Source organism: Danio rerio, chromosome 3 (assembly GCF_049306965.1).
Source record: "Danio rerio strain Tuebingen ecotype United States chromosome 3, GRCz12tu, whole genome shotgun sequence".
NCBI classification, from domain to species: domain Eukaryota; kingdom Metazoa; phylum Chordata; class Actinopteri; order Cypriniformes; family Danionidae; genus Danio; species Danio rerio.
Genome location: NC_133178.1, coordinates 65485134 through 65511258, shown reverse-complemented (window position 1 = coordinate 65511258; position 26125 = coordinate 65485134). Strand labels below are relative to the sequence as shown.

Here is a 26125-nt window from a genome sequence, read left to right as displayed (position 1 = left end):
GTTCCAGATATCAGGTAAGAAAACAAAAATAAAATTCAAAAAATAAAGCGAACAAGTTCATATCAGGGTGAGAATGTGGTAAAAATCCGAAAGCATGGTAAAAATCAAACGAGGGCTTTTCTTTTTCTGGACGGCTTTTGTAAATCGTTGTTGGTTGGGTTTAGGGAAGGAGGAGGGTGGGTCAGCCGATTGGCCGGTCGCACAGTCAATCATTCTGTCATTCAGACAGACAGACGGAAGGTCGTTCGACAGCGGCCTCTGGCGGGTTACGTAAAAACCAGCGCGGATGTGAACGGCGCTTGCGAAAGATGTTCGAGATGCGAAGAATCGCGCACAGCGGCCTCTCGCAAATTCGCAGAAACAAAAACTGCAAAAATAGGTACCTCCCGCTCCAGAAACGTCCATGGGACAACGTTTTCACAATGAGCCTGGGTTGCAACATTTCCAGGTTTTGATGAATAGGTTACTATTTGTTAATAATGCTCAAACTATTTATAATGTTTAAAGTGGCTGACAATAATAAATATTAGTAATAATAGGAATTAATCAGCCTTGTCATTATGGTGGTACTTGGCGAGACAGTTTGTTTCTGAGGTGGTACTTAATGACAAAAGTTTGAGAATCACTGCTGACAGGATATAAAACATGAAAGAAATGTGACAAGATGATTGGCATAACGTGTAACCAAGCAACAAGGAAGTAGTATGTCCCAAATCTCGCATACTCTTCTGTTACACACTCAAAAGTATGTACGTTTTCTTCACAGAAATAGTACATACTTTGAGTACATAGTATAGTGTACCTTATTCTTGTCCCTGTGCTGCTGGTGGGTGAGGTGAATGCTCCTGTCCTTTGGTTTGTCCTCACTTTGGGTGATCTGACTGACCTCCTGAGCTGTCAGCTGTTGACCCTGATCCTGACCTGACCTCTGACCCTGATCTGACCTTTGACCCTGATCCTGTCCTGGGACTCTACTCAACAAGTCTGCCTCCTGCTGGTGACTTTGTGAATGGGACGACGAGGAGCTCATCCAATCCTCCATCACTGCCCTGAGGCTGTTTAACTGAAGGCGAACCATACAAAAATATAAAGATAATGTTAATTTCATATATCTTACACAGTTTTGTCTAATTAAAAAACAAACATTGGTGTTTTTCTTATATATACATACATACATATATATATATATATATATATATATATATATATATATATATATATATATATATATATATATATATATATATAATAATATATATATATATATATTTATATATATAAATATATATATATATATATATATATATATATATATATATATATATATATATATATATATATATATATATATATATATAAAAAATAAATATATTAATTATTTATGTGATTAATCAAGAGCCTATAGGAAAGGAGCCACATTCAGTGTCATGTCAGTTATAAAGTTGCAACGCTGCATCATACATTGTGTATCTAATATCCGTTCCAGGTATACAGATGGAGATGCTGAGTCTGTCTGACCTGCTCTTGTATGTGTTTTTCTTCATTGTTTCTCCGGTCCGCTTTCTCCCGCTCTGCCACGTCTCTCTGCCACCTCTCCCTCATCAGAACCTGCACTTTCTCATCCAGCTTCAGCACTGCGACCCTGCAGGAGCGTGTGTGTGTGTGTGTGTGTGTGAGCTCAAAACCTTCACTAGCATTTCTTTTTAATCACTGCATGCATAATGTTGCATGGTATGGAACAAAATAAATGGCAAAAGTATTTGACGTAAAAAGTTTGTCGAATATCACTAACTCATAAAAAACTAAAAATTAACAAGTGCTTTTATTTTAATGACTTTAATAGCCAGGGTTTGCATTTGTAGGTCCTGAAATTGAACTTATATTTCAAAATATTTGGTCCCACTTTATATTAGGTGGCCTTAACTGCTGTGCACTTACATCAACAAAAATATAGTGTAGTTACTGTGTTCATGATGTATTGAAGAACACTGTTGGTGCTTTTGAGGTGGGATAGGAACAGGTTTGGTGGTATGGTTGGGTTCAAGGATGGTGAGCAGTATAATTGATAAGATGTAATTACATGCATCTATTTAATCGATCATAAGTACAATGTAGAAACATGTATTTACACAATAAGTACATTGGAACAAATTATTCATTTCAGTGTAAGTACCACTTAATATAAAGTGGGATCATATATTTCAACCACAAATATTTACTTTGCAGAATTCACAACCAAAATCTTTAATTCTGTATAAAATATAATGCAGAACATTCAAAAGGCTATCTTCAGTTCATTTTGTTTCAGCTCAAAAATTCACTTTCATAAATTCAGTGGTTTAGGGTCTGAAAAAATCCAGCAAAAGCAATAGTAGAGTACAGAGTCATGATCTTCAGCTGCTGTTTCAACATTCACTTGATTTTTAAACCAGTAGATATGCCAAAAAATTAACTAACGAGTTTTATATTTAAATACATTTTCATATTATAATATTAATATTTTTTGACAAATATGATGATGATGGTGATCATGGTGAAAGAGCAGCTGGAGATGGTTACTCTGCACTCTGTTGCTTTTCCTGGAATTCATACCACTAAATTTATGGAAGTGAATTTTTGAGCTGAAACAGGATGAACTGAAAATTGCCTTCTGAATATATTACATCATATTTTTTAAAACAGAAGTGAATGTTTTGAAAGCGAATTCTGCAGGGTATTTAATTTAAGTGTTAAAAATCTGTGTAAAATATTTGTAGTTGAAATATTCACTAGGGATGTTCCTATAGCCTTTTTCCCTTCCCGATACCGATTCTGATACCTGCCCTCAGGTTATCGGCTGATACAGAGAACTGAACCGATACATGGGCGTGTGTCTGTAGAAACAGTTGTGTTTATACTACTAATTCTGTATAAATTAAGGATGTTCCGATACCCTTTTCCCTTCCCGATACCGATTCTGATACCTGAGCTCAGGTTATCGGCCGATATTGAGTACTGAACCGATACATGGGCGTGTGTCTGTAGAAACAGTTGTGTTTTTACTAATAATTCTGCTTAAATTAAGGATGTTCCGATACCCTTTTTTCTTCCCGATACCGTTTCTGATACCTGAGCTCAGGTTATCGGCCGATATTGAGTACTGAACCGATATTTGAGTGTGTGTCTGTAGAAGCAGTTGTGTTTATACTACTAATTCTGCTTAAATTAAGGATGTTCCGATACCCTTTTTTCTTCCCGATACCGTTTCTGATACCTGAGCTCAGGTTATCGGCCGATATTGAGTACTGAACCGATATTTGAGTGTGTGTCTGTAGAAGCAGTTGTGTTTATACTACTAATTCTGTATAAATTAAGGATGTTCCGATACCCTTTTCCCTTCCCGATACCGATTCTGATACCTGAGCTCAGGTTATCGGCCGATATTGAGTACTGAACCGATATTTGAGTGTGTGTCTGTAGAAGCAGTTGTGTTTATACTACTAATTCTGTATAAATTAAGGATGTTCCGATACCCTTTTCCCTTCCTGATACCGATTCTGATACCTGAGCTCAGGTTATCGGCTGATACAGAGAACTGAACCGATACATGGGCGTGTGTCTGTAGAAACAGTTGTGTTTTTACTACTAATTCTGCTTAAATTAAGCATGTTCCGATACCCTTTTCCCTTCCCGATACCGTTTCTGATACCTGAGCTCAGGTTATCGGCCAATATTGAGTACTAAACCGATATTTGAGTGTGTGTCTGTAGAAGCAGTTGTGTTTATACTACTAGCCCTGCATAAATTAAAGATCTTTCTAAACTCTTTTTCCCTTCCCGATACCAAATGAACATGAATAATGCAAAAAAAACTCTTTGAAACTTAGAGTTCAGAAATATATTTTTAAATAATAAAGCGCGTTACCCTCCTCTTCACTGCTCTAACAGTGGTCGCTGTTAACTTCCTGCGTTTGCATTCTGAGCTGCGAAGAAGAACTAACTCTGTGTTTGCCATGTTAAGCAAATCTAGCGGGTATATGTCTCATCTTAAAAGATGGTATCGTATCAGTTCATGGTTTCAAATACTCAGCAATACCTATGCTAGAATTTTAGCAGTATCGGCAAGTATTTCCGATATTAGCATTTGTATTGGAACAGCCCTAATATTCTATATTACTATGGTAAATTTCAGGACCTAAATATTCAAACCCTAGTTATTCAAGGCCTGTTAATTCAGAGCATTATTTTTTAGTTAGTGCGATTCGACAAGCTTCTTTGATTTCAAATACTTTTGGCATAGATTGTGCTCCATACATGCATGACCGCTGTGGGGTCCCGTTTCTGTACCTGATGTGTGTGGTCTGCAGGGTGAGCTGCTGCATCTGTGAGGCATCTGTGAGCGCAGCGCCGTCTGAACCTGAACTCTGTCCCGCAGACTCGGAGCTCTCTGCGCTCATGTCCATCAACACACTCTCCACATCTGACACCTACAGGAGTCACTACACTCACACACTCTGCTGCTGTCTCTGTGTGTGTCTGTGTTTGTCTTCACATTGAATATGTTTACATAAACGCCAATACTCAGAATTTTTTTAACGATTAGGACAAAACATTAAGAGTACAAACAGAGATTTCTGATGACCTTCAGTACATTTACATGGATATCAGTAACTATACTTTGACTACGGCCCATTCAAAATTCTATTTTAGTACCCCTACCCCTTCCCCTTGGCCCTTGAAACAGAGCATGAAGGGGAAGGGCTTTACCTATAAGAATTGGGACAGCACTACAGCACCTGCACACATCATCACATGTCATCGCAATCTCTTGCTTCATATGAGATCAGACGTTGGCGACTCCTGTAGTTATTCCAGTTGTGTTGTTTTTTGGTATTTATCTTCAGGAAATCACTGAAGGCATATATTATGTAATCATAACGATCTAATTTGTCAATAAGATCATAACTATACTGCGCATTCACACAGTGGCCTTGTTCATCATGTAAACACATGAAAGCATCATTAACATTAAAGCAGACACTGTAAAGAGCTCATTCCCAGACACTAAACTGTTGTGGGACTGCTCTAAAGGAGTTATTATTAGGCATATCAGCCTGATCTCACGAGGAAATGTAAGTATTTTAGGCTTTGTCAGTTTAGTGGCTAATTCGTATGAATTCATTCGAGTTCAGTCGTACGAAATTGTACAATTTTAAAAAGGAGGCGTGGCACCCAACCCCACCCGTCATTGGGTGATGAGCAAATCGTACTAAATTGCACGAATTAGATCGAACGAATTCATACGAATTAGCCACTAAATCTAAGTTACGAATTGCCGTGAGGTTGTGTTGGGATTAGCCAAATTTAGCTGGTTTTATTTATGCGTTTTTTTTTTTTTAAAGCATGCCGGTAAAACACGAATGCGCTCATGAATATATTAACATATGCTTGTTTGTTGTAAAAATTCATGATAATGACAAAAAATAATAATTTGTGGATCTCCTGACTTCCGTTTGCAGCCATGTTGCTGCTGTAACTGGTGTACTCTGGGAAATTTTCTTACCCCTTGGCAGAGCCGGCTTAAGGCATAAGCGAACTAAGCGGCTGCTTAGGGCCCCGTGGCCACCAGGGGGCCCCCAAGAGTGCTTGAAATTCTTGTGTGACTTTCGTTTTAGTTTGTTGAGTTGTGGATTAGTGGTGGGACAAAATATATGCCCATTTATAGTGTTATTTCTGACCGCAATACATACTCAGGCGCCGAGATATTTACTTAAATTTACAAAAGATCTGATTTAATTAATCATTTTTTTCACACTGACTGCAGCAGATAACCGCTTTAGCTACAGTACACCCAGCCGCCACCAGGTGGCGCTTCCCGTAAGCAGCAAAATGCTTTTTTTATGAACTTGGCGATTAAAAAAATAAGCTTCTGATTTATAAAATTGACAGTTGTTAAATACACTGCAAAGCTTATTTTCTTTCTTATAGTTTTTGTGTGATTTTTAGTCCAAATATCTAAAAATTCTTAAACCAATAAGCATTTTCTAGAAGGATATTTAGTCAAAATAATGTGAATTTTTCATTAAAAAAAGCTCAATAATCTGCCAATTAGGGTAAATAAAAATATTGTTTTAGATTTTAAATAAGATTATTTTACTTATCTCATTGGCAGATTAATTTGTTTTACAAAAAAATTCACTTAATTTAGAATTATTTCTGAAAACTGAACAATTTTTGTACATATTTAGTAATTTGATTGATATGCGAGTATGTCTAAAAAATGCTTCCTGATTTAATTTGATTTTAATTTAAATAGATATTTGCTTATTAATGTTTTGTGTCTAATTATTAACATTTGTGGCAAGTAGTTATATAAAAAGTTGGATCAATAGGAAGTTGTTTCTGCAGAATAATATTAAGAATTGTCTTAAAACATATATTTTATGATGTAAGCAACACAACTACAATGAATAAAATCGATAATGTGTGTTTTAAATTTATAGTGCGCGAATTATCAAGGATTGATGATAATTTTTTATATTGTTTGCACCAAGGGGGCCCCAAATAAAATCCTGCTTAGGGCCCCCTGAAGGCTTGGGCCGGCCCTGCCCCTTGGTTTCAAGTGTGGTCCTGAAAAATCCCCCTTTCGAGGGGTATTTAGCTCTTTCCCTTAGCCCTACACCTTCAAGCTTCCTTCAAAGGGATTGGGCCTAAAAGTTGACCATGTAAACAGCGATTTTTGATGAGCTTAATCTGACTAAAGTCTTAATGAAACTAAACAGAAATCAAATTAGGACTAGGAGTATGCCTGTTTTAGTGGCATTATTGAAGTCCTGTACAAACGCTGATTTTCAGTAGCGTTGAAGTTTGACGTAATGGCGTTAATCGAACTATGCACTATAACGTACAATGCGAACATGAAAGGAACATTCAAAAAGCAACTCATGTACACACCTTAATCATTCATTTTCCTTCAGCTTAGTCCCTTATTAATCAGGGGTCGCCACAGTGGAATGAACCTTCAACTATTCCAGCATATGTTTTACGCAGTGGATGCTCTTCCAGCTACAACCCAGTACTGGGAAACACCCATACACACTCATTCACACACACACTCATACACTACGCTCAATTTAGTTCATCAATTCCCCTATAGCGCATGTGTTTTGACTGTGGGGGAAACCGGAGCACCCAGGCGAAACCCACGCCAACACGGGGAGAACATGCAAACTCCACTCAGAAATGCTATCTGAGGACACAGTGCTAACCACTGAGCTACCGTGCCACCCTGAACTATCCTTTTAATTATCATTTTCAGGTCAAATACCCCTTCAGGTCTCTGTCGGAACATGTTGTCATCTTTCTAGCTCATGTAATCAGCCAAACAGACGTTCCCCTATTGTTCTGCAAGGTGAAGTGTGTGATTTGTGTCAGTCAATCAGACAGATCCACCCTAAACTCATGCCCGTGACTGAGCAACCAGGAGGATCAAACAAACACAAAGTCACAGTGTTAACACTTCTGATATGTGACCCTGAAACCCAAAACCAGGCTTATGTTGCACTGGTGTCTTTGTGGCAGCAGCCAATTATACATGGCTAGGGTCAAAATGAGAGATTTCGCTTTAAATCATTAGACTAGTAAGTAAAGATTGTAATAATTGAAGACATTTAGTAAATGTCCTACTGTAAACAAATCAAAATTCGATTTTTACTTAGTAGTGTGCATTGCTAAGTGCTTCATTAAGACGAGGTTCATTTATTTTCCTTTAGCTTAGTCCCTTATTTCATCAGTGGTCGCCACAGTGTAATGAACCGCCAACTATTCTGAATTTCTGCCATTAATAACATTTAAGAATATACATTTTATGCCAATTACAAAATGTATTTTTTCATAAAACGCATTATCCGCCACACCAGTTTCTTTGCAAAGTGCGATGTAACAGTTATAGAACGTTCAATATGCTGCGCGAGCTCACCATCTCCTGGGATAAATGTATAAAAAAGCTAAAAAAATGGACCAGAAAAAAATACTCTTGCGTCTGTCAACAATACACAAATGCAGCAGGGAACGAGTCTCCGCTGATGTCAAGAGGAAGGCCAAGGAGAGCCTTTTTTCCTGCGCTCCTCCCCATCACAAGACACCTGTCTGCAAGGCGACATTTCCAAAGTGTCTTTTGTAAGTTTATTTTTTAAATAATTTCATACATGTAGCTGAGTAGCCTATCTGAAGATTTATTCATGCGGTTGCACCTATTATTTATAGCCTAAAACCTCACGTTAATTCTTGCTGTCGTTGATTTATTATTAGGGAACATAAAGGGCACAGGTTATTATGGAGGAAAATAAACGGTTTTGCTTTTTCACAACAACCAATAAATAAGCTATTATTATTATTGTTATTATTACAGTGAAATAATTAATTAAATATGACAGGGCGAGACGAGCTTGTGTCGTGGACTCTGTGAGAAACTGTGAGAACTGTGACACCGCGGCTCCTTCCGCTCTGATCATACAGGTTTGGTTTTCAGCAGCGGTGTGGAAGGAGCCTCCACTCTTTCTGTAACAAGCTACAAGTCGTTTATCTAACCAACTCAATCTTACTTATCAAACAAAACATTGATTCACCAGCTTTCCATAATGGTATTACTGTAGTAGAATATAGCCTAAGGTGGATATATAGCGTTTTGCAAAAAAAAAAAAAGTTATGTTATGTTGTGTACATTCTGCCCAAATCTAACTCAGAATCTTATTATTATTAATCAATCTTTGTATTTATTATTCCATATATTTATGATGTATTGTTTTTTTTTTTTTTTACTAATTTAAGATGTTTGACAATGTTACGATTAATATGTTGCTTGGTTTTTTACTTACTTATGAACATAAGTTAAATAAAAAATATCCTGGATTTGAAGAATATTGTGTTCCTGGCCTTCACTGAGCTCAAGTCATAGTTTAATGTACAAAAATGGTGAATGAACTTGACTGTTGATGTCTTAAATAATAATGTCAAATAACCAACATTTTTCAAAATGGATATATCTCATTTTGCAACGAAACTCTTCATATGTAAACTTCACACATAAAAGCCAACTCACCCAGCCAGGCCATCAGCTTTGGTTTTATATATGGGTGATATATCTTGCATCATCAAAAATAACTGAGGGCCTGTCCATGTGCTGTGCGATATATTGATTATTGTGACAGGCCCAGTATATATAACATGCTCATATTAGTCTCATACCTTCTCTTTATCAGCTAGAAGACTGTCCACAAGAGTCCTCAGATGATTCAGCTGTTCTGGCACATGATCGGGAATCTGCTTCTGCTCTACATCATAGAAAATGTCAACATCAGGCATACACAACCATACTGACGACAAATAGTTCACTGTAGATGACAGCTGTATTCTTAAAGGGGGCATTAAGAATGAACTCAAAGGGATAGTTCACACAAAGATTCAAATATGCACATCATTTACTCATCCTCCAAATCTCTATGAAAATACAGATTTTACAGAGACTAATAATTCAACGCCCCATTGTCAAGTGCAAAGATGATAGACATAATAAAGCATATTTCTGAGTGCGCCGCTGCTTTCGGTGTTGTACCTATGGCAGTGAGGAGATCATGCAGATGTTGAAGCTGGCTCAGATCGGCCTTGTTTGCCTGCAGTTGCGCCACACGGGCCTCCACACTCTCTTGCCTGTCTTTCAGTCTGGCCAAATCCATCAGAGCCCCGACAGTCTCTGGGTAGCGCTCAGCCCCAATGCTGATTCGTGACATTTGTCGGCCCATCCCAGCGCACAGCGCCCCATCAGATGCATTGGAAGGCGAATGCATATTACCTTGGCTCCCTAGGCTCGAAGGGTGAACGGGTTCGGTGTGTTTAGCAGCGTGCAGACCCTAGGAATGCAAGAGAGAATGTCATTTACAAAGTGTGACGCGTCCGAGATAGATGTGCTGATTTTTGGCCCCGGTGTGTGTTTGTAGATGTTGGTTATGCATTTGCATTTAGCGAATCATTCATTCGGGTCAATGTTTGCCTCATCTGCAGCTGCCGCCCGCACAGTGCAAACAGCGACTGTGATAAGACGCTGTGAGATTTAGGACGGCTCCGAAAAGGTTATTGGCTTCTGAATGCTACATGTTGTGTATTGTGGTTTGGACGTGCCTCCTGGGTTTTCGGATTCTCGCTGATGAGCGCAGCCTGCATCACTTCCCATGTCACACACTGCGTCAGCTCCTCTGGACTGGGGTACTGCGCCATTTTATCCTTCAGCTCTTTCTGAAAGAGAGAGAAAGAGAGAGAGAGAGACAAAGAGACAGAGAGAGGAGAGGAAGCTAATATTATTCATGTTTGTTGTATTTTAGTTGAACTTTAAGGGCTCTATTTTGACGGTCCATGCGCAAAGCGCAAAGCGCAAAACGCAGGGCGCAAACGCTTTCAGGGCGTGTCAGGACGCGTTTTTGCTAATTTAAGGACGGGAAATCTGCCTTGCGCTTCGGCGCATGGTCTAAAAGGGTTGAGTTTATTTTCTTAATGAGTTATAGGTGTGTTTTGAGAATAAACCAATCAGAGTCTCGTCTCCTATTCCCTTTAAGAGTCAGCTGCGTCACGCAAAGAGCGCATTCACTATTTACAGGACGCAAAGTAAGTCTAAGTGGAAAAACTGAGCATTTCACAAGCAAACAGTAAACAGTTAACAGAAAACAGTTAAACAGAGCATCTACTGCGTGAGAATGAGAGATAATGGATCATTTTCACTTTCGCTCTTGGATGGGGAAACCTTTACGCACAGACATCAATTAGTCTATAAATAATTAATTTTGTTTGTTAAGCGCAAATATTTGTTTTAAAACTATTTCTAAATTCAGTTCTAATTTCCAGCAAACGAATAAATGAATAATAATAACGAAATGTGCTCAAAAACCTGAGTGATATCCTAAAACACATGCTGTGCCCCATATGATCTAAAACCTGACAGGTGGACAAACCTAAGCTTGTTTTTAATAATACAAATATAAATATGGATATAATAAATAATCCTGCTAATAATAATAACATTATACAAAAGCAAATTGTTCTGAATGAACTGAAAAAGCCTCCCGAGATGAAGAAGACATAAAAGCAGTGATTTTTCATATTTATGTAGGCTAGAAAATAATATGTTTTGTAATATTTTAATCCTTTATATTTATATCCTATATCTATTCTTATTATATCCTATATATCCTTAATATTTACATTTTTTCATATGTAAAGATATTTGGCTATTGCTCTCTTGTGTGTATTAAGCAGTGTGTAAGCGAGGTGCAACTCTGCGCTGGAGTTTAGACCGGGTTAGTTTTGTTGTAATGAAAAATCTATTATAGTTTCTCAAAATAGCAACGCGCCAGCGGTCCGCCTCAGAACACCTTTCTTTATAGACCAGAACGTCTATGAGCGCACAAATGAGCGCTAATGCATTTGCTATTTAAACAACGCAGCGCAACGCCTCAAAATCACTCTTGTGCCAAGCTGAAACTACCAAAAGACTATTGCGCCACACCTTGCGCCACACTGCGCCGGGTGTATGATAGTGCCCTAAGTGTTAAGAAATCCATTTTAAACCCAGCATTTTTTGCACTTCTTCTGTTCACTGCAAAACCACTAAAATGAACGGTCACTCAAGTGGATTGGATCTAAACTTTGATTCATTTTTTTTTCTCACAAAATAAGATAAACTGAAGAATGTTGGGGGAAAGCAGCCATGTTTCCACACTGCAAAAAAAGAAGCTTTTCTTACTTTAAATTTTCATCTTGTTTATAGTCTAAATATCTAAAAATTCTTAAATCAAGAAGCATTTGAGAAGGAAAAAAGGTTGTCAAAACAAAATAATCTGGGTTTCGTGGTTTTGGATCCGTCTGGTGCATCTGATGCAGTTTAAACCTCAGATCCTTCTGTCAACCCTCAAAACACAGCACACGCAAGGGTACTTTAAATGTTGGGACCTATCATACGCCTGGTGCAATAAGCCGCAAGACGTGTTTGGAGTGATTTGCTGCCATTTTCAGCCCAGTGCAACTCTAATTTACACATTTTGTGCCATGTTATTTCAATTGGAAATTCATTTGTTCCACTTTGCGCAATCATGGGTGCTCCGGTATAGAAAGGAGGTGTGTGAAGGCGTATTGTTGGTGCAATGCTATTTTGAGGAACTGGAATAGACCGCACCACTGACCAACTAAAAGCTGCTCTAATGTGTAGCAGAGTGCGTTAGTTATACACCGATGCAGCTGCAAACGCTTACACATTGCTGAATACACACAGGATATACAGCAATACACAAATATCTTTACATGTGAAAACAATTAAAGATTTAAAATGATACAAAAGTGATTATTTTCTACATCAATATAAACAGCACTGCCTCCATGCCTTCTTCACCTCGGGGAGCTTTTTCAGTTTATTCATGACAATCTGCATGTGTATAATGTTATTATTATTAGTAGTAGTAATTATTATATGCAGATTTATATTTGATATAATAAACACAAGTGTAGATTTGTCCAGCTGTGGGGTTTTGGAGACGTCTGCATCAACATATGGGGCATAAGAACAGGACGTGTGTTTGGATATAACTCAGTTTTCTGACCACACTTGATTATTATTGTTCATTTATTCCTTTGCTGGAGATTAAAACTGAATTTAGAAATAGTTTTGACACAAATCTATACACTTAACAAAAGAAATTAAACGTGCGCTGATGGATGTGTTAAGTGGAGTGAGTTTCCACTGTTTTCTTACTCCACCAAAGTAAAGAAGTAAAGAGAAAGTAAGGAGGCTGAATGGAGGAGGCTCGTTCTTTATCCTCGCGCTGCAGATGCTCTGTTTAACTGTTTTCTCGCTAGTGAAGCGTTCAGTTTTTCCACAAAGTCCGCCATGTAAAAAGCAAATGCGCCATGGAGCGACACAACTGACTTTTAAAGGGAATGTGAGATGAGACTCTGCTTGGTTTATTGTACATTATGCTCAAAACCCAGCCAGAACTCATTAAGAGAATAAGCACAACCCTGTTAGACCATGCGCCTGGGCGGATTCCCTTAATGTTTTTGCGCCATGCACTTTAGACTTTGCGACTAGATCATTAAAACAGAGCCTATTGTATTTTCTGGTCCAAACAAGAATTTGATTAATCCCCCTCTCTTTGCAGAACGCCCTTATATAGAGTTGGTGTGTGCGTGTATTATGCAAATCATGCACACAGCCACTCATTTAGTAAATAACACTCCAAATTCACAAGCAGAAGATTAAGTTTGAAAAACTTACAAACGCATGTGCACAAACATGTGTTGTAAATTAGGCAGAAATATTCCGTGCATAAATACCACACAATGTACATAATTATTAGTAAATTAGACTCATAGTTTTTTTTTTCTTGATACAAGCAAAAAAATCTGCCAATGTGGTAAAAAAAATAATCTTGTTTTCCCTCTGAAATGAGATTACTTTGCTTACCTCATAGGCAGATTTAAGTCACTGAAAAATAGCTAAAATATAACTATATCAGAAAACAACATGATAAAAAGAAATAACATATCTTGATAAATAGGAAGTAAAAATGACAAAGTTCCCTGATATTCCATGACTTGAACAAAAAAAAATTAATAAATAAAATTCCCTGATTTCCTTTCAATGTCTTGAATAGACCTTTTTAAATTCCATGATGCCAGTGACCCGTGGTAACCCTGTGAATCCTGCCATTAAATGAACCCGGATGTGCATTAAAAGTTCTGCTGTGAAGCCCCCCCTCATGAGTTCATCTCCAAGGTAGAAGTAATTTGGTTTGGAACAACAAGAGGAGGCAGCGCAGTGGCACAGTGGGTAGCACTGTCACCTCACAGCAAGAAGGTTGCTGGTTTCAGTCTCAGCCGGGTCATTTAGCATTTCTGTGTGGAGTTTGCATGTTCTCCCCGTGTTGGCGTGGGTTTTCTCCAGGTGCTCCTGTTTCCCCCACAGTCCAAACACATGCGCTATAGGGGAATTGAATAACTAAATTGTTTGTAGTGAATGAGTGTGTATGGGTGTTTTCCAGTGATGGGTTGCAGCTGGAAGGGAATCCGCTGTGTACAACATATGCTGGATAAGTTGGCGGTTTATTCCGCTGTGGCAACCTCTGATTAATAAGGGACTAAGCCGAAAGAAAATTAATGAACAAGAAGATGATCATATAAACGGTTTCATTTTGATTGAACTTTTTCTTAAACATCACAAACTCACCGCAGAGTTTTCCAGATTTTCAACCTGTTGACAGAACTGCTCCATAGCCACGATACGCTCCGCCAACTCATTCACGTTCAGCTGAAGATGACAATGTGTAATCAAGTGCTGAAAGTCTATTAACTCAAACCTTTAATAAGTGATACTGTGTGGTGTGTGTGTGTGTGTGTATGTGTGTGCGTTCACCTGGCTGAGCTGACCATTCAGAGCCGTCACCTCCTGCCTCAGGTCGTCTCTGGACTCTTTGAGTGCCTGGATTTCCTTCAGCAGGTCTTGGATTAAGGCCATACACTGCAGGGAAAAAATGAATAAGAAATAACTTTGGTCTGGATTTTGTTTTGATATCTTTACAGCTAGGCAACATTAACTAGGAAATCGACAACTTTTTAACACTTGAACTACCAGAATTCTGTAACTTCTAGAATTTCCATTTTGGCCATTCTGACCATTCTCATATAAGATGTCATATTTACATTCAGAGCTTCTATTGAGATATTAAAATTAAGCTTTGAATGTCTCTTATCGTATTTAATTAAGTCATCACCCCCCCAAAAAAAACAACCTTTATTGGTAAAACAGCCTATAAATGTGTTCATTACCTGTGTCACAATCACCAGCAATCCAGCCTGTGCAGAACTACAAGTCTGCCAGCAAAAGAACTACATATTCAGTCATGCACCACTCACACTTCTGACTTAGATCCCCATGATTGCAAACAGACGAAGCTGAAGCTGTTCAGGACTAATTACACAGACTATTTCTACACCTCTCAAACACACACATGTTGCTGAGTCTTGTTAAACTGTATAGTGAACATTACGACGCGGTTTCCTTGTTTTGCCTTGCTGTGTTAGACCCTAGCTTTGTTTTGTTTGTTTATTCCTGTCTCCTGCCTGCCTTTTTGACCATCTGCCTGTTTATCAACCACGACTCTGGATTTCCTGTATGCATTTGTTTGGTCCTGTGTTGACCATTGCTTGTCTGACCGTCCTGCTAATAAATCCTGCGTTTGGATCCTGACCCCTTGGTCCAGCATTACTTCACAATTACAACCTGTCAAGTCGTGTCGCCTATCCAAGTTTTAGGAACAGCAAATAATAACTTGACTTCTAGTTGATTATTTGGTTTCTGAAGTGTCTTATATAAAAGACAAAGGCCTCTAGATTATGCTTATTTGAGCACAATAAAATAAGATCATGCCTTGACTTATAATGATTTCATTAGGGCTCAAGGTCGGACTTTGTTTAGACTAAAGTCTCGTGACTGAACAGAAATAATGTCCAGTATAGAATATAAAGTCCTTGCATCGGGAAAGCCCTCCACTCGGAGGCGAGCCGTCGGCCAGCGAGCGCGAAGAGGAGGAACGGAGCGGCGCAACACCGCCCCACAGCGTCCGCTCGAAAAAAATCTAAACGCGTCCGTATGTAGCTCTCGCCACGTAAATCGCGGTCTCCAGAAACTATGGGCTACGTTTCCAGAATGAGCTTAGGTTGCATACTTCAGTGTCTCATCAAATCTTCTGACCAATCAAATGCTAGCGTCTGACATGCCCCGCCCCCTACTTCTCATTTGCTTTTCATCTGATTACTTGAGCTGAACCCCTCTCACTGACAGAGCTGTGATAAAAACAAAAGGATATTGGCTGTTTTTTAAAAAGGGGAGGAGCTACTCTATGCCCTGCCCTATCTACATGTTTAAATAGAAGTGAACAAAAAAATACAAAGCACTTCACGGGACCTTCAAAGAAAAAAAAAGCCTATAATCCCCTTTTTCCTTGAACTAGAGGACTAAAACTCTCCTGCTTTGAAGGCTTAGTAATTCACTCTTTGACCTTTGACCCGGACAGAGATCGCCATGGCAGCACACAGGCCTGTGAATCAGTCTTTGAATCAAACAGGATGCGACATCACTGTCCGCCCTATTTCTGATGTGTTTGCGCAACCCCTGATGTCTGACCTGTGTTTGCAGGGAGTCTGTTAGATGAGCAAATTTATCTTGGGTTGCTCTTATTAGGCTGAACAGAAGACTAGGACACATCGAGAGGTGAATATGATGAAATGATGAGATACACAGGGTTAAAGTGGCTCTGACAAACAGTTACTGAGTGTTGTGGATACCAGTGAAGAGGAATGCCTTACATGTTAATCAATATACAACTCAAGCACTACTGAATATACAACTCAAGCGCTAAATTTGCGGGTTTGGGGATGAAGTACCATATTAATTCAATGCCTTTTGGACACACGTGTTTATACAGCTATATTCCCAAATTAAAATCTGATATATGCTAATTCCATATATGACATAGAAGTTTATTAGTGAAGTTGAAGTTACATTTATTCAACCAGAAAGTTTTTTTTTGACCGAAAATGACACCGACTTCTCCCGAAAAGACAATGAGACGACATACAAGAGGCAATCATTGTGGAAATAAATACTTCTCAGCTTTTATTTTTATTTTAACAAAACCTTTAAGTCAGATATTTCCAGGAGTATGAAACATTTCGAGCTTAAGCCTGAATTTTATATTGATATTCATATATGAATATATTCAGTTGAAGTTCCCTGAATTATGAGCCAAGCTGTTTATTTTTTTGCCCAAAATCAGTTTAACAGAGAGTAGTTTATTGTCAACACATTTCTAAACATAATAGTTTTAATCACTCATTTCTAATATTTTATCTTTGTCATGATGACAGTAAATAATATTAGACTAGATATTCTTCAAGGCACTTCTATACAGCTTAAAGTGCCATTTAAAGGCTTAACTAGGTTAATTAGGTTAACTAGGCAGGTTAGGGTAATTAAGCAAGTTATTGTATAACAATGGTTTGTTCTGTAGACTATCGAAAAGAGAATTAGCTTAAAGGTGCTAATAATTTTGACCCAAAAATTGTGTTTAAAAAAATTTAAAACTGCTTTCATTCTAGCCGAAATAAAACGAATAAGACTTTCTCCAGACGGAAAAAATATTATCAGACATACTGTGAACATTTCCTGAATCAGTTTAAAAAAGAAGAAAAAAATAAAGGGGAGCTAATAATTAAACTTCAACTGTACATATTTAGTGAAGTATATTTGTGTATAACAACTATTTAAAGACCATGGTTATTTGTGAGATCTATAAGGCATTTCCCACCGTAATATAATGTTTTTGGACAAAAAACATGACAAAACCATGTGTAGGAATATGCCATTGTAATATTGTCAGTTTTATATATATATATATATATATATATATATATATATATATATATATATATATATATATATATATATATATATATATATATATATATATATACACACACACACACACACAGTTGAATTCAGAATTATTAGCCCCCTTTAGATTTTTTTTTCTTTTTTAAATATTTCCCAAATGATGTTTAACTGATTCAGGAAATGTTCACAGTATGTCTGATAATAATGTTTCTTCTGGAGAAAGTCTTATTTGTTTTATTTTGGCTAGAAAAAAAAGCAAATTTTATTTTTTTTAAAAATCATTTTTGGGACGAAATTATTAGCTCCTTTAAGCAATTTTTTTTTCAATTATCTACAGAACAAGCAATCATCATACAACAACTTGCCTAATTACCCTAACCTGCCTAGTTGACCTAATTAACCTAGTTAAGCCTTTAAATGTCACTTTAAGCTGTATAGAAGTGTCTTGAAAAATATCAAGTAAAATATTATTTACTGTCATCATGGCAAAAATAAAATAAACCAGTTTTTAGAAATAAATTCTTAAATCTATTATGCTTAGAAATGTGCTGAAACAATCTTCCCTCCATTAAACAGAAATTGGGAAAAAAAAATAAACAGGGGCTCTAATAATTCAGGGGGGCTAATAATTCTGTGTGTTTATATATATATATAGTTGAAATCAGATTTATTAGCCCCCTTTTGATTTTTTTTCCTTTTTTTAATATTTCCCAAATGATGTTTAAAAGAGCAAGGAAATTTTCACAGTATGTCTGATAATATTTTTTCTTCTGGATAAAGTCTTATTTGTTTTATTTTGGCTAGAATAAAAGCAGTTTTACATTTTTTTAAAAACAATTTTGGGACAAAATTATTAGCCCCTTTAAAAAAAATGTACGCAATTAACGCAGTTCTGCTGTGTTGTGAACTCAAACCAGCAACCTTCTTGCTGTGAGGCCACAGTGCTAATCACTGAGCCAACATGCTGGCCCATTTAAAAACACATTCACTTATTATTTCTTCTTTCACAAAATAGGACATCTTACCCAGTTTTTAGTAAAGAGGCATTAGTCATTATGAACCTGACAGCTCATTTGTTTATGGTAATTAGCTATGATAAGCATCTAATCTAGCGTCTCAGAGCAATTATGAACAACACACACAAGCTGTTTAACAATCCCGTCCCCGTTTGTTCTCTAAAACATGAGTTATTTCTCCACAGATATGAAGCTTGATCCACATAAAAAGTGCAAACTGCCTTGGCTTATCGCCTCACGGCCACATAGTCGGGTGTCCCGTATGAATCTTCATGCCACAGTATCAGGGCACGGTGCCATCTCCACTCCACACCCACCGGACAGTTGCTACAGGAAACGGACAGCCAAACAACAGGAGTGAATATAGTAGAGAAAACCCGAACCTCCAGCACCAGAGAAAGAGCCACAGGCTAAAGTCAGAGTGAATAGAAACTACACTTTTAAAATTATGCTTGCAGTTTGTTCAAACTACTTATTTTAAATGAGCCGAAACAACTAAATTCTTGACGTTTTAAACTCAATTGTTTTATGTTCAGTCCACTTAAATTTGTAAAAATGTAAAAATTAAAGTAAAAATTTAAAAGCCAACCTAATTCCTTCATGTAGTCCCAAATGGATTGTGTGGAACCCAGCATTTGTTACAGTGTATGGCCTGTATTTCACAAAACATCTACACTTTTTTTTTTTTTTGGAAATAGGCTCATTTTACAAGTCACAAAGAGTTAAAGTGATTAAGTTTTACCATTTTTTAATCCAATCAGCCGATCTCTGGGTATAGCGGGAGCATTTTTAGCTTAACTTAGCATATATCATTGAATTTAATTAGGCCATTAGCATCTTGCTAAAAACAAATGTGAAAAGTTTTGATCATTTTCTGATTTAATGTAGGGTTGTTCCAAAACCGATACTAGCATTGAAAATACAATACTGCTCAATTCTGTCATCAATATCGGTGAAGATTTGAAGCCATAAACCGATCCGATACTACGTTTTTAAATGAGACATATGCCTGCTAGCTTTGCTTAACACTGCAAACCCAGAGTCAGTTCTTCTATACAGTAGTAACATACTATTTTATTAAAAAATAAAAATGAATTTCACGTTTCGAAGAGGTTATTTTTCTATATAATTTATATTCATTTTTGTTATATTTCTTTATTTTATTGCACTGATTTTTAAACATTTATATTTTAAAATTTAAATAGATGTTTTTTCGTTTAGTTTGCGGTGTTTGATTTGTTGCTGAACTTGTTTCAGTAAATAATATTACTGTTGAATGTCTGATAATAGAAATGGCAGACAATAAAAATAGTCTAGTAAACTGTATGTATTTGTTCATGTTTTAGTAATGGATAAGTCTGAAGCACACCGTAAATTAATTCTGCCAATTTATGCAGGGCTAGTAGTACACACAACTAATTCTACAGATACACACTCTGGTATCAGTTCAGTACTATGTATTGGAATCGGTATCGCAAAGGGAAAGTGGCTTCGGAACATCCCTAGTTTATGCGGGGCTTGTAGTATTGACCTTATTGGGCGAGTGGGCACTGCCATTTGAATCTTTTTGGCACGAGACTTCCGGTCTCATTCACTTCCATTCATTTTTAGACATTAAAAACTGCTCGTTTCGCTGTTTAATGTTGCAAACTGATATTTTCTTGTTATATTATTCTACTTGGTCTGTATAGTCATGCAAACATTTGTTTGTAGAGCAAGTAGTTTGACCGTTTTTTGCCGTTTATTATTCCTTGTCATTTCTCCCATAGGCGACTGAAACGGAAGTTCTAAGACAATCGTGAAAACAGGCACACTTCCGCATTTTAGAATAAGGTCAATAAACACAACCGTTTCCATCGATACACACTTTGGTATCGGTTGAGTACTCTATATCGGCCGATAACCTGATCTCAAGTATCGGAATCGGTATCGCAAAGGCAAAGTGGCATCAGAACATCCTCAGTTTATGCAGGGCTTGTAGTATAAACACTACAGCTTCCATGAATACACACTCTGGTATCGGTTGAGTACTCGGTATCAGCCGATATTCTGAGCTCAGGTATCGGAATCGATATTACAAAGGGAAAAATGGTATTGAAACATCCCTAATTTTATGCAGGGCTAGTAGTATCAACACAACTGTAAAATACACACTCCGGTATCGGTTGAGTACTAGGTATCGGCCGATACCCTGAGCATCCTAAATTTATACAGGGCACAACTGTTTCTACAGATACACACTCCTCTATTGGTTGAGTACTAGGTATCGGCCGATACCCTGAGCTCAGGTATCGGAATCAGTATCGAGAAGGAAAAATGGTATCAGGACATCTGTAATTTATACAGGGCTAGTAGTCTACACAACTGTTTCTACAGATGCACACTTCGGTCTCAGCTTAGTACGCGGTGCCATGAGCTCAGGTATCAATCGGTATAGGGAAGAAAAAAATGGTATTGGAACATCCTTTATTTATGCATTGCTAGTAGTATAAACACAACTGTTTCTACAGATACACACTCCGGTATCGGCCGATATCCTGAACTCAGGTATTGAAATCGGTATCCCAAAGTGAAAAATTGTATCTGAACATCCCTGATTTATTGTACTCGAGCTCAACCACTCTCATTTGCAAGTTTAAAATCCAATTAAGATAATTAGACTGCTATATGTGTTATAACACTTATTTTAAGACTTCTGTACTTTTTACTAGTGCTTTAACTAAAGCCTAGGTCTGTTTACTTATTTCAAGTGTAATTATCTTCTGGCATATTACTGGCAGATCATTTGCCATGTTTTTAGTGTGTATCTTCTTAAAACAGTCATTTATTTCTCCTATATAGATGGTTATTTTTTGCAGTGTGTGTTACTCGAGTGTCTGCGCAGTCACCCGTGCAATCATTTCAGATGGCATCTGGATGGCAGGGGTCATACGAGGGCACTGGCGGATAACCATGGATGACTCCAAACATGCTTAAACCAATCATTAATGATTAAGGAGACGAGCGGGACCTCCCTGTGCGTTTGTGAAAGAAACGGCGGCTCTGCGGGAGGTTCATTACTGTGTGCTGATCAGAGGATGAGAAAGACTGACGTCACGCCACTGTCATTAGCTGCCATTATACTGCTGCATTGGACTTTCTTATTTATAGGGGGAGTTCATCCAGACAGGACAATTCTGTCATGGTTTACTCACCCTCGAGCTGTTCTAAAGCTGTATTAGGTTGCTTTTTCTGATCAGTTTTGTGTAAGTGACTTCAAAAAGTAGGTAATTAATAATTAAATCATTCAAAGTACACATGAAATCAAAACTAACCATATGATTTTGTTAGCTCACATTGCTAGTTTTGTGGTGGACAATTCATCTGTGCACGTCATTAAGAAAAACAATAGTACTTTTTCCACATGTTTTTATGTTACAGTCTTATTCCAAAATGGATTAAATTAACTGATTTCCTGAACATTCTACACACAATCCCCCATAATGACAATGTGAAAAAAGATTTGTTGAAATTGTTGCAAATTTATTAGAAATAAAGCACCTGATAAATCACATGTACATCAGTATTTACATCGTTTGGTGAAGCTCTAAATTGAGCTCAGCTATATTCTGTTTCCACTGATCATCCTTGAGATGTTTCGGCAGCTTCATTGGAGTTCACCTGTGCTCAATTCAGCTGATTGGACATGATCTGAAAAGGCTACACTTGTCTACATAAGGACCCAGGGTTGACAGTGCATGTCAAAGCACAAACCAAGCATGAAGACAAAGAAATTGTCTGTAGACCTCCGAGACAGGATTGTCTCAAGGCACAAGTCTGGGGAAGGTTACAGAAACATTTCTGCTGCTCTTAAAGTTCCAATGAGCACAGCGGCCTCCATCATCCGTAAGTGGAAGATGTTTGAATCACCAGAACTCTTCCTAGAGCTGGCCGGCCATCTAAGCTGAGTGATCGGGGAGAAGAGTTTTAGTCAGGTAGGTGATCAGTAACCCAATGGTTACTCTGTCTGAGCTCCAGCGTTCTTCAGTGGAGAGAGGAGAACCTTACAGAAGGACAACCATCTGTGCAGCAATCCACCAATCAGGCATCTGTATGGTAGAGTGGCCAGACGGAAGACACTCCCCGCCTGAGAAAAGGCATCTGAAGGACTCTCAGACCATCAGAAACTAAACTCTCTGCTCTGATGAGACTAAAGTTGAACTCTTTGGAGTGAACGTCAGGCGTTACATTTGGAGAAAAGCAGGCAGGGATCATCACCAGGCTAAAAGCATCCCTTCAGTGAAGCATGGTGGTGTTGGCATCATGCTGTGGGGATGTTTTTCAGCAGCAGGAACTGGAAGACTAGTCAGGATAGAGGGAAAGATGAATGCAGCAATGCATGAGACATCCTGAATGAAGACCTGCTTCAGAGTGCTCTTGACCTCAGACTGGAGCGGCGGTTCATCTTCCAGTAGGACAATGACCCAAAGCACACCGCCAAAATATCAATGGAGTGGCTTCACAACGACTCTGTGAATGTCCTTGAGTGGCCCAGCCAGAGCCCAGACCTAAATCCTATTAAACATCTTTGGAGCGATCTGAAATTGGCTGTATACACCATCAACTTTCTTTAAAATAAAAAATTGACAAATTTTCTTTTAAATGTTTTCATTCATTCATTTTCTTGTCGGCGTAGTTCCTTTATTATTCTGGGGTCGCCACAGCGGTATGAACCATCAACTTATCAAGAACATTTTTACGCAGCGGATGCCCTTCCAACCGCAACACATCTCTGGGAAACATCCACACACACACACACACACACACACACAATTTAGCCTACCCAATTTCACCTGTACCGCATGTCTTTGGACTGTGGGGGAAACCGGAGCACCTGGAGGAAACCCACGCGGACGCAGGGAGAACATGAACATGCAAACTCCACACAGAAATGCCAACTGAGCCGAGGTTCGAACCAGCGACCCAGCGACCTTCTTGTTGGGAGGCGACAGCACTACCTTTTGTGCCACTGCGTTGCTCTTTTAAATGTTTTAAAAGTTAATAAACTATAATAAAATAAATATATTTATACTAAATATAACAAAACAATATGTCCAGGTCGATGTCTTCAGCAATAAATACATAGAGAACTTTTAATCAAATGTTTCGGTAAACAAAATAATTAAACCATTATGATAAACAGAGTTAAAATTACCTTTTTAGGCCAGATTTGGTAGCAATACATAAACAAAAGAAAATTAAGACCTGTTTAAAAAAAGATTTAAGACCTACAACACTATATTTCAGTAAATTTAAGACTTTTTAAGGCCTAAAGTTTGGATTTTGAGATTTAAGACATTTTAAGACTTTTAAAGACCCTGAAGAAACCCTGCTCAACAGTAGTCCCTGCCTGGTCTGTGTCCAAGTCGTATGTATATACAGCTGAATGCTGGACCTCATGTTGCTTCTCTCTGTCTGCCTGTCTGTTGCCATACACAAAGCATGGGAGCTCTTGGCTCCGCCCCCTTGTTAAGTTGGGCGGGAGGTCGAAACTAACTTTCATGTGAAGCAACACACCCCTAAAACAATGGCCTGTGTACACGGCCCCAACATGACACTCTTAACACATTATAATAAACAAACCTGAACTGTGTTTTGAACTGAACCTAAACTTGCACACACAGAAGAACCATAATAATGATATTAAATCTTAGAAAAGGGGTAAAATAGGTGCCCTTTAAATAATAAATAATAACGAATGGTGTTTTGAGGATATCAATAAGGTTGCATGTTCATTAATACACTGAATTGTGAAATATCAGCATATGTCTGCAGTTGCATAATAGGTGCACCTTAACAAGGTGTATAGAGTAGAATTGAGCTTCTGATACGTGTCTGTTTGGTAAACGGGAAGAGCTAGCTGACGTCCATCATGGATATTTAAGTGTGCCAGGACCTCTGAGGGGTTTGAGGAGCGTGTGACAAACATGTAGTTTGAGGAACTCGAGACACAGGTGGTGTTATTTGAGAATGGAGCTCAGTGTCTGCGGCTCATTGTTGTGTGGTCTGTCATCAGTCATCAGCAGCACACTGATGAAACATTCAGCCTCAGCAGACCCCCAGCAGACCACTGCACCTCCAGCTCTCTACATCACACTTCACGATTAAGACTAATATAGTCATTTTTACATCACGTTAATGCATAATAAAGGCATTTTTAGATCGAGAATTCACTTACTCACAGTTATTGTTTAATTATTCCTGTTTTGTTATTATAAAAAAAAGGCTTGTTGGACATTAAAGGGGGCCTATTATGCAAAAATCAGTTTTATAAAGGGTTTAAACACAGTTGTGTGTCAGCAGTGTGTGAATATATCCAGCTTCTTAAGGTACAAATGTTTTAATTGTAATGTTTATAAGCAGACTTAACAAAAACAGTCTGCAGAAACACTTTGATTGACAATCTCCATTTGTACGTGTCATCAGAGAGGGAAAGCCCCGCCCACTAGTGACCATCTCTCCCTCATTAGCATAGGCAGTCCTTAGTGAGAAGCAGCAGTCCATTCGCCGTTAGAGTTTTGACACTAGTCTTGTTTTGAATCTGCCACTATGCTGACACAAAGGCATTTGTAGCTCCACCCTCTTTTGAAAAGAGCACAATCTCATTTGAATTTAAAGCGGCAGCCACTAAAAAGCCACAATTTGGATTAAAGCCTAAAAGGGGCAGATTTAAAGATTTATAAAACAGTATATGAGGTATTAAATTTATAATATATTAGAAGCTTAAGTCAGTTAAAATAACCACTGAGTACGTTTTAGGGAAAGCAATGTGAAAATCTACGTTGTGTTTTTTTTTAAAGAGTACACTGTAAAAAAATATCCGGGTTGCCTTAAATTTTGAAGCTGAATCAAATTAACCTCATGAGTCTATTGAACTTATATTATGCTAAACTGACTTAAAACCGCTTGCTTAACATATAAAACTAAGTAAGAACATGATTAGCTTAGTTTAATAAGTTACAATGAATTAAAAACATGTGCTGTCATGACTAATCGTTCATATAATAATTTAATGTAGAATAGGCTTAAATGTGTGATTCTTACAAACTTAACTCACTTCTTTAAAAAAAAAGCAACTAAATGTGTTACTAGATACTTAAATAAATATATAAATGTGAAAATAATAATACAAAAAATATGTAAATAATGCGAAAAAGTATTTGTATTGTTATTTATTTTATTTTAAGGAGTGAGATAGGCTTAAATTTGTAATGTATTACAATCCTAAGTCACTATATATATATATATATATATATATATATATATATATATATATATATATATATATATATATATATATATATATATATATATATATATATATGGATGTATATTAAGATATACATTTTTCCATTATGCATTGCCAGGCTGTAACAAACTGTAAACAGCAGTATTAGTATTCTGGAGAGTTCCATATCAGCCATGCATAAACATGGCAGGTTCTGTAGCAGACCCGTATAAACATGGTGGGTTCCGTAGCAAACCCAAATAACCATGGCAGGTGCTGTGGGGGGTGCCGTGGCAGCTGTCTCTAGCGGTGACAGGTAGAGTGGCAGGTATTTGTGGCGGGCACACTTACTAAAAAAAAATTATTCAAAGAT

General features: G+C 37.7%; 1 protein-coding gene across 28 annotated transcripts in view; it reads right to left on the bottom strand.

The window, feature by feature from the left end:
• Nucleotides 1-26125, bottom strand: part of LOC141381325 (glutamine-rich protein 2-like) — a 50692-nt gene that overhangs the window by 22488 nt on the left and 2079 nt on the right. For 19 of the 28 annotated variants that reach the window (XR_012401308.1, XR_012401304.1, XR_012401309.1 and 16 more), the window contains 8 exons: nucleotides 14431-14535; nucleotides 14245-14325; nucleotides 10155-10268; nucleotides 9592-9886; nucleotides 9225-9310; nucleotides 4326-4465; nucleotides 1519-1642; nucleotides 803-1063 (listed from right to left, as the gene is read on the bottom strand). Coding sequence is in view for 22 of the 28 variants with exons in the window: in XM_073945222.1 (XP_073801323.1) it covers nucleotides 803-1063; nucleotides 1519-1642; nucleotides 4326-4465; nucleotides 9225-9310; nucleotides 9592-9886; nucleotides 10155-10268; nucleotides 14245-14325; nucleotides 14431-14535 (1206 nt within the window). In the remaining 6 variants the exon portion in view is untranslated. The remainder of the gene's footprint in view (nucleotides 1-802; nucleotides 1064-1518; nucleotides 1643-4325; nucleotides 4466-9224; nucleotides 9311-9591; nucleotides 9887-10154; nucleotides 10269-14244; nucleotides 14326-14430; nucleotides 14536-26125) is intronic. The other 9 variants (XR_012401310.1, XM_073945237.1, XM_073945240.1 and 6 more) reach the window with 1 other exon arrangement.